Source organism: Mytilus edulis, chromosome 2 (assembly GCF_963676685.1).
Source record: "Mytilus edulis chromosome 2, xbMytEdul2.2, whole genome shotgun sequence".
Taxonomy (NCBI): domain Eukaryota; kingdom Metazoa; phylum Mollusca; class Bivalvia; order Mytilida; family Mytilidae; genus Mytilus; species Mytilus edulis.
In genome coordinates, this window is record NC_092345.1 from 106655579 (window position 1) to 106665592 (window position 10014).

At 31.7% G+C, this 10014-nt stretch overlaps 1 protein-coding gene across 1 annotated transcript; it reads left to right on the forward strand.

The window, feature by feature from the left end:
* Positions 1–1091: 1091 nt before the first annotated feature.
* On the forward strand, positions 1092–9235 carry LOC139513857 (uncharacterized). Its single transcript, XM_071302712.1, has 10 exons — positions 1092–1246; positions 2085–2116; positions 2841–2879; positions 3650–3688; positions 4163–4231; positions 5111–5179; positions 6312–6350; positions 7459–7500; positions 8090–8176; positions 8972–9235. Exons 1-10 carry the CDS (start codon positions 1215–1217, stop codon positions 9112–9114), a joined length of 591 nt encoding a protein of 196 aa, XP_071158813.1. The 5' UTR covers positions 1092–1214; the 3' UTR covers positions 9115–9235.
* Positions 9236–10014: the final 779 nt, after the last annotated feature.

Consider the following 10014-nt stretch of genomic DNA (forward strand, 5'->3'; position numbering starts at 1 on the left):
ATCTTCTAGTTTCTACAAAGAATCACTTTTTAAAAATCAAAGAATTTTATTAGTAAAGTAAATGCTTTTTTTCTTTCTCTTACTTTAGTATATCGATTCCTTACTTCATTTTTAACCGGATTTTTGTGACAAAAATGTCGGTTATTGATTTGGGGATGTACGGCGGGCGGGCGGGCGGGCGGTCGGGCAGTCGGGCGGGCGGGCGGGCGGGCGGGCGGCAATCAAATGTTGTCCGTGCATTAACTCATGAACCGTTCAACCAAAGCTTTTAAAATTTTAATATGTTATTACTGACAACTATTCGAAGGTCAAGTTCAATAATGGCGATTTTGACTTTTACCGTTCAGGAGTTATGGTTCTTGAAAGATTGAAAAATGGAGTTGTCCATGCATTTACGCATGAACTGTTCTACCAAAGCTTTCCAAATTTTAATATGTTGTTACTTATGAAAGAATGGAGGTCAAGTTCAATAATGACGAATTTGACTTTTACCGTTCAGGAGTTATGGTTCTTGAAAGATTGAAAAAGGGAGTTTCCAGTCGTGTCCGTGCATTTATGCATGAACTGTTCTACCAAAGCTTCCGAAATTTTAATATGCTGTTACTGATGACAAAATGGAGGTCAAGTTCAATAATGACGATTTTGACTTTTACCGTTCAGGAGTTATGGTTCTTGAAAGATTGAAAAATGGTGTTTCCCGTCGTGTCCGTGCATTTTCTCATGAACCATTCAACCAAAGCTTTTGAAATTTTAATATGTTGTTACGGATGACAAAATAGATGTCAAGTTCAATAATGACGATTTTGACTTTTACCGTTCAGGAGTTATGGTTCTTGAAAGATCGTAAAATGGCGTTTCCATTCAGGTTGTTGCATTTACTCATGAACCATTCAATCTAAGCTTTTCAAATTTTAATATGTTGATACTGATGACAAAATGGAGGTCAAATTTGATATTGACGATTTTCACTTTCACCATTCATCAGTAATGGTTCTTGTGATATTGCCAGGACACAAATAAATGTTAATAAATCCGGTTTGCTGTCGTTGTGACAGCCTCTTGTTTTTTATATTATCAAAGCAAAAACATCAACTTCAACAAAATGCCCATACAAAGATGTCAAGGATGGAAAAGTGGACGTAGAGATTCAGGGATTGCCGGACAATGTTGGGCTGAAAGATCCCAGCTGGTATGGGATCAAAACACTGAAGACCATGCTGGATTCAAACATAGAGTTTAAAATTCGGTAAAGAAGTTAGCATTATGTTAGACACATATAAGATACAAAAACGTATTAAAAGATAATATACACATTCGCTCGAAAAAGAATTGGATGTTTCTTTTCTTTTTAGGCGGGATTAAAAACTGTTGTGCATTTAGTATGACGCTTAGCCATGACATGCATTTGGTATGAAGCTGAGCTTGTGTTGTTCATGCATTAATATGACGTACAAATAGTAAACGTTATATAAGTCAATTTTGCTGATAGCCCGCCGTCGGATTAATAGAAAAGGCATCATGGGAGTTTATTTGTTACACATAATAATTATTTACAGAGTAAACGATTAACTCATTCAACTGCACTATAATTGTTTGTATGTTTGCTCTAAATGAGCATAAGTAATTGCAACTAAACAATAAGAAAATGTTAGTCATTCATATGTTACAGCTTAAATTTGCTATTATGATATTTATTAACAACCTGCATTGAACAAACTTATCCATATAAATGACTACCTTATCAACTGTATCCCCCATGATAAAACATAAGCGCCAAAGGACGTGAGACATTCTGGCGTTTAGCAGTAGACACGTTTTAGCGTTTAACAATTATTGGATATGTATGGCACGATTTTGGCGTAGACACGTTTGGGGGAATCTTGCACGTTTTTGCGTGTTAAATATATATGCACACGTTAAATATATATGCACACATAAAACATAAAACATAATAAAAGTATACATTTTAAAAATATAATTGGATTATTACATGTACTACACATGTATATGTTTATGGCTTCATTTCATTACTAGGATCTACACTTTATTCAATTCTTTTTGTTACATAATTCTTTTACTTACAGACAAAATCCACAGAACCAAACCATAGATGAAGGTATTTTATTCTACATAAGAAAGTGATTATTTTTTTTGTAGAGTAAATTGAATAAAAAAAGAATGAGGGCTAGGTTGACCAGAGGTCTAAGTAGCAAACCTATAGAATTTTCAAATCTTAAAATGATACTGATTGGCTAAAACATACGTTTTTTCTTTTGAATTTTCCGATTTTGGTATCAATATAACGACAATCAATCAATTGGCAGGCTTTAAATCATTATAGAGCGGTCGTTTATTTACCATGCTTTTTTTTATTCAACACATTGACCATTACACCCCTAGTAAAAAGGTTATCTAATGGACACAATTTTATCTGTGAACCATATTTGTCTATCTTTGAAAATTCGAAAACTTGAATTTATTCATCTGCTTGTCAAAACGGTATTATTAGCAATTCAAAATGTATGCAGAAAATGTTCAATAAATTAATTTTCTAGAATATTCAGCATACGTATAACCATGCAACTGTATTGCAGTTTATATATATCAGTTTTGATATTAGAACATTTATATTGAAATGAAAGTAAAAGGTGACTTATTGGTCCATTGGGCCAAGTGTATTATGTATGTGATTAAATTTTGTATAAATTTATATATTAATGCTGATTTACACATGGTACTATAATAAACAATTTACTTACTTACTTTTATAGGGTTAGTCACTATTTAACATCTTAAATTAATGACGAGTAATTTGAATAATAGGTCATGATATTTTTCAGTTGTTAAAACAACACAGGAGAGCAAGGCAAGAAATGAAGGTATGTATTTAAAATCGTAAAGAAATTGTGTTTCATTAATAATATTGAAAGTGGCTGTATGTAAAATCGACAGCATCTATATGTTTTAGCTTAGGTAGAAAGGTACACCGCTCAAACCCCTCGCAACATGCTGTCATCTGGTAAGAAAAACAATATACTAAGTAGGAGAGTTAGTTTACTAGCCTTTTATTTTTGTTCAACACATTGACACAATTAACCCCAAGTAAAAGTGTTATCAAAGAACACATTTTAGTTTGTGTCATTTTAACTGAACCCAGGGATGCTTACTTATATTATTATTTTGATTGTTTTAAATAATACATATACTCAACAGTTTTAACTTGGTAACTATAACATGTATTAACATTTTCTAAAAAAAAAAGTACATTTTCCTTTTCTTTGAAATAGTTCACAACAGCACTGTCTTGGAAAAAAGTAAAATCACAAAATTACTGAACTCAGGGGAAATCAAATCGGACAGTCCGTAATCACATTGCAAAATCAAATGACAAAACATCAAAAATGAAAGAACAACAACTGTCATATTCCTGACTTAGTATACAGGCATTTTCAAATGCAGAAAGTATTTCTTAGCAATTCCAAATGTATGTAAAATATGTCGGTTAATTAATTTTCTAGAATATTCGGTATGTTAACAAAAATCTGCATTCAACTGCATTCCGGTTTATAGGGCTAGTCACCACATAACATTTACCAAATTAATGACAAGTAACTAGAATATTCTTCTGATAACCAAAGATATTTTTCAGCTGTAAAAAGAACACAGGAAAGCAAAGCGAGAAATAAAGGTATTTCATTAAATTCATAAAGAAATTGTGTTTCATTATCAATATTGTAAATGGCTGTATTTAATTGAAAGCATCGATATGTTTTAGCTTAGGTAGAATGATTCAATACTCAAACTCATGCAAAATGTTGTCATCAGCTGAGAAAAATAATCAAGGTGGTCGTTTGTTTACCATACTTTCTTTTTATTCGACACATTGACACAATTAACCCAAGTTAAAATGTTATCTAATGGACACATTTTAAAATGTGTCATTTTAACTGAACCCAGAGATGCTTATACATTTTGCTTTTGTTTTTGTTTTCAATATAAAAGCAATAATCATTTTTTACATACATATGTTAACCATAGTTAGTTGGATTTTCCATTGAAAAAGTGTGACGGTATCTACACAAACTCAACAATTTTCTACTTGGTAACTGTAACTTATTTTAGAATGGTTTTTTAAAGTACATTTCCCTTTTCTTTGAAATAGTTCACAACAGCACTGTCTTGGAAAAACCAGGTTGTAGCACAGCTGGGAAAAGTATGTTTGTGAGCACAGGTAGACACAATATTGTTTTAATAGGCTAGTTAAACAAACATAACCATAAGAGCTAAAGGAATTACCTAGCACCCATCTGACGTATCAAATTATAATCCTGGTACTTTTGATAACCATCACCTTAACAGTATATCTAGTGTCCACCGTCATTTTTCTCGTTGTTTTAAAACTTTTATTTACTGATCCAAACTCTCAAAACTATATCTGGCTATGGTTTGTAAATTCGCATACGGGAATTGATCCGTCTGCTTATTTTAAATTGCAATTTCTTAATATACTATCAATATGAACAAATGTGCTCGTTTGTCCTTATAACTTCAACATATTTGCTTAGGCATTCTTAGCAAATGTATGTAAAAAATGTTGATAAATTTTCAAGAATATCCAGCATATGAACAAAAATCTGCATTAAACTGCATTCCACTATATAGGGCTAGTCACCACTTTTAACATTTACCAAATTAATGACAAGTAACTTGAATATTCTTCTGACAACTAAAGTCCATGCCAAGAATACAGGAAAATAAAGCGAGAAATAAATGTATTTCATTTAAATCGTAAAAAAGTTGTTTCATCATCAATTTTGTAAATCGTTGTATTTGATTGACAGCATCTATATGTTTAAGCTTTAATAGAAGAGTGCACCGCTCAAACCCTTGCAAAATGATGTCATCAGCTTAGAAAAACGAATAAGGTGATCGTTTGTTTAAATACTACGATCTATAAACATTTTTCTACGTACATATGTTTGTTGGATTTTCATTTGAAAAAATGTGACCGTATCTACACATACACAACATTTGTTTAACTTGGTAACTACAACCTGTATTAGCGTTTGTGTTTTTGTAAACTACATTTTACTTTCTTTTTTTTAAATAGTTCACAACAGCACTGTCTTGGAAAAAACAGGATGTAGTACAGCTGGGACTAGTATATTTGCGAGCACAGGTAGGCATAATATATTGTAGGCTTATTAAACAAACATGACCTTATATATAAGAGCTAAAGGTAATTACCTAGCACCCATCTGACGTATCAAATTATAATCCTGGTACTTTTGATAACCATCGCCTTTATCTAGTGTCCACCGTCTTTTTTCTTTTGTCTTAAAAAATGTTCGATAAATTAATTTCCTACAATATTCAGCATATAAACAAAAAATCTGCATGCACCTCATCGTCCTTCATTCCGGTTTATAGGGCTAGTCACCACATAACATTTACCAAATTAATGACAAGTAACTAGAATATTCTTCTGATAACCAAAGGTCATGATATTTTTCAGCTGTAAAAAGAACACAGAGATAATGAAATAAGCCATTCATTCTTCATTTTTGAGAAAAGTTAAGGAGACAAAAACATACTATAATATGCAAAAATGATCAGCAATATAGATAAGAAATCGATAGAAAAAATTCTTTTGACAATTGATATGGGTCATTGTCCTTATATATATTATGATTGTAAAAGTTGATATTCTTTATTTGTCAGTTATATATGTTGTGTACAAGATGTAAGTTTGTACAAATTATAATTTGTACAGGGTTTTTGTACAAGTTATAAGTTTTTTTACACCTACCTTCTTGCAACAGGTGATACAGGTTTTAACTTATAAAATGTACCAGTGTAATGTTTTCAATTCAAAAAAATATACGTCAGCCTAACATTTAGTGCTATTATCATTGCCTTCAAACTGGAAATGAGGATACCTGAATGGTTTAAATTCTAATTTTATTTTTTTCCTTATACCATATTCATATCTATACAAAATCTTTGTGAGGTCTTATAATGTTTTTGTATCAATGCTCAGTATTAGACTGTATCATGAAGTTGTAAAAAATTGACAAAAGTATGCGGAGCATAAGACTGTGTGCTTGCATCGTCTATTTTTGTTCAGCAGGTCACAAAACACTGATAACTTGTACAAAAATTCTGTACAAATTATAATTTGTACAACATTACAACTTGTACACAACATTATACAAATTACCAGTCCATCGTTATTAGAATAGAAACGTTTTTTTTTTTATTTGTCTATTGTAATATAGTGTTCTGTCTACTAAAGTTATGATATTTTTCAGATGCTAACAGAAATAAGGATACGAACGAGTGTAATGAAGGTATAACACTAAGTCATAGATATTTTGTTCTTGTAATGGTCGATATCCCCGCTTTTAAAAAAAGTAGGGGTATACCGTGTTACCTCTGACTGTCCGTCCGTCAGTCAGTCCATCCATACGTCCACCCGTGTCATGAATATTTTCGTCGCATCTTTCGCAGGAACTACATAACAAAGATTACTGAAATTTGCTTTCAAGGTTTATATAAGTCAGCTTTACCGTGGGATGCGTTTTCAGTTTCACCACTCAACAACTTCCAGTTTACCGAACACTTGTACCATTTTACAGAAGATAGCCTCGTTGAATATTTTCCTCATATGTTTTTTTGAAGAACTACCATACATTTGTCAAGTGTATTAAGTTTGAGTTAATAAAACATAACGCAAACTTATTATTATATTGAAAACTGAAGTATTGCATTTCGCATAACCAGTATATAGTACTTTTTTCATATTGAGTGATAGTTGCTAAAACATAAACGGAATTCGATTATTTTTTTGAAAACTGGAGTATTTCATTTCGCTTAAATAGGAAAAAAAAAAGAAATAAAAAAGATGTGGTATGATTGCAAATGAGACAACTCTCCATAAGAGACCAAGATGACACACAAATCAACAGCTATATAGTATATTTATCGGTTTCAGAACAAGTGATAATTAAATATCAGTTTGGCAAGTTTCTTATTACTATATTTGAATTAAATAAAGAGAGCTGATGTCAATTGATATCAAATTTTCACATTTTTAAACCTATATCGCCTATGGTCAACGATCTCGTTATGTTAAATATAATTCCTAGAAATATGCACCTAGTCTTTTGCACATTCCAGTATGACGTAATTTGTACTTTTCAGTGGCCACGAAATTCAAAGACTTTTGTATACTTCAGAATGTAATGAAATTTTATCGAAAAAAGTTGTCTAATTAAATTGTGTGAGTATTTTGTATATTATTAAAGGATTCACAGAAATGTATTTTACCATGAACCAATTGTACATCGTCTTATCCGTTGAAAATAATCAATTACCTAACGATAACCAATGGTAATGCCGTAAAATGGAATTGTGATACTCGATTAGTCGGAACTTGATTTATTTATTATATTTCAGATGCTAAAAGAAAACTGGAAAAGAATGAGAGTAGTACTGAAGGTATACCATTTAAGTCATAAAGATTGTTTTCTAGTCATTATTCTTTATAATAACTGTATTAAATTGAGTGGCAATTATTAAAGCATTAAATGATTTGCAGTCTTAATTCACGCTTAACAATAAGTCCTAAATCAAAGAACAAGATTAATCAGCAGATGTCTTAACATAACGTGTGTTGATTTAAATATTGAATAATTAAACATTCTTTTTTTCTTGTACATCTGTATACTTATATATCATGTATATACTTATAAAAGAGGGACGAAAGATACCAAAGGGACAGTCAAACTCATAAATCGAAAACAAACTGACAACGCCATGGCTAAAAATGAAAAAGACAAACAGAAAAACAATAGTACACATGACACAACATAGAAAACTAAAGAATAAACAACAAGAACCCCACCAAAAACTAGGGGTGATCTCAGGTGCTCCGGAAGGGTAAGCAGATCCTGCTCCACATGTGGCACCCGTCGTGTTGCTTATGTGATTACAAATCCAGTAAATAGTCTAAGTATTTAGTATGTGTATAAATCTATACAATTTGAAGTATAACATAATATTACATTGAAGTTTCATTTTCGTATAGACACAGACTTATCTTCGGAGGACGTCGCTTTGCTGAGTCCACTTTTATTGGATACTTCCAAACAGGAATTGTTCGACCCTACAGAAGGTTTTTATCTTTAACTTGTATAAGTGCTTACTTTACCTTCCCTGTTAAAATCAGTATTTTTAATCTGAATACAGCCCTCTTTTCGAATAATTTTCTAGAAAATATTTCAATAGGTTTCAAAATTTATATGGTAAATATACACACTGCAGTAATTCATAGAAAAATAAAAATATACTGTACTCTTACATCCAATCACAGCACTACTAATTTGACTTCCTTCACCTGCCTTGGGTACACAAAAGGTCAACCTAATGCTGGGAAAATGTAATAGTATCGTTTTCCCTCAAGTGTTAGTGGCACGATTGATTACTTAAAATGGAGAGACCTTGTACACAGAAGAACCAGATGCACGCCTTGTTATGTTTTACAAAATCACACAAATCTCATCGCAATCACAAAAACACACAACCGCTCCGACAGTCCTGGAATATGCATGTGTCTCATATCAGATTCCATCCTGCAGAACGCGAATAGTATACGCCAACAATCATTCTTTAGATATAGGAAGATGTCGTGCGAGTGCCAATGAGACAACTCTTTATCCAAATAACAATTTAAAAATTAACCCATTATTTCCACGAAGAATTAAAAACTGGAAAGCCTTCCTCTGAGTATTGACAGCCATCTCAACCTACACCTGCAGTCAGTAAATTCATCGTGTGTAAATTGTTTCCAATCTTTTTCTCATGAATACATATATCCCATGGATACGTTATTTACTTATTCAAATCTAAGTGTATTAACTTGAAATTATTGCTTGTCTGTACTAATTTCTTTACTTTTTTTTATTTTTAGATGAACTTTATACCATTGAAAAAATAATTAAAGAAAGGAAGAAGAAAAACAATAAGACAGAAGTACTTGTGAAATGGGAAGGGTACTCAAAACCATCATGGGTTGACAAAACAGAAATAAAAAACATTAAGAAATCGATTTAAGATTTATGTACAAAGCTGTATCTTTGTAAACAACAATAAAAATGGACGATCAGTAACACAATCAACACTGCAATCCTGACTTGGGACAGACACATGTGCAATTGATAGTTATCCAACAAGGACGCGGTGTGTCAGTGTAAGATCACCCCGATGGCCAGAGATTTTACATCCCAGCTGTTTTAGATTAGATGAAAAAACATTTACAATTCATAAAACCTAGTTTAGAACGCCACACAACCCTTATATACGATTGCCAATCGGCCCATATTATATCGACACTTTACAATAAAATCGCCCCACTCTTGAAAAAGTGTAAAATTTTGGACATACTCGCCCCTTCTCCTCCAATGAAAAGTCAGTTCACCCTCTAATTTTCATAGTACATGGTTTTCCATGCAAGACTGCGGCAAAAGTTAAAAAAAAAAAATGAATTTTGCAAAATTACATGCATTTTCTAAAGTTACACATATATAGAATAAACAGAAACAGTTTGGGTAAAGATGTAGGTAAAATAATACTTATTTAATTTATATACCTGACATTTGAGGGATTTTTTTCTTTCAAGAAAACAATGCAAGACTACTGATATATAAAGCAGAGATTATTTTTTTTCTCGGAGAAACACAAATACATGTCAATTTATCAAAAAAAAAGTGAGCATTTTAAAATGTTGAATGGTCTGAATTAAAATATTTATACAGAGAGTTTTATCCATTCCATTTATCCATTGAAATGATGATTACCTATGTTTTACATTTTAGTCATTTAGTTCATTATAAAAAGTTAACTCTTATTTAGGTTTGAATATAACAATGGGAAAGGACAATTTTGTAAGCTCACTCGAAAGTGTGAATATGTTCTAAATTGGTCAGATAATATTTGGTTATGTTGTATGCTTCG

What these genes read in the sequence shown, in the direction of transcription:
- LOC139513857 (XM_071302712.1), top strand. Translation starts at nt 1,215, where the DNA reads ATGCTGGATTCAAACATAGAGTTTAAAATTCG. An exon ending in AACATAGAGTTTAAAATTCG is followed by an intron (nt 1,247 to 2,084) that starts GTAAAGAAGTTA and finishes TTTTACTTACAG; the next exon opens with ACAAAATCCACAGAACCAAA. An exon ending in TACGAACGAGTGTAATGAAG is followed by an intron (nt 6,351 to 7,458) that starts GTATAACACTAA and finishes ATTATATTTCAG; the next exon opens with ATGCTAAAAGAAAACTGGAA.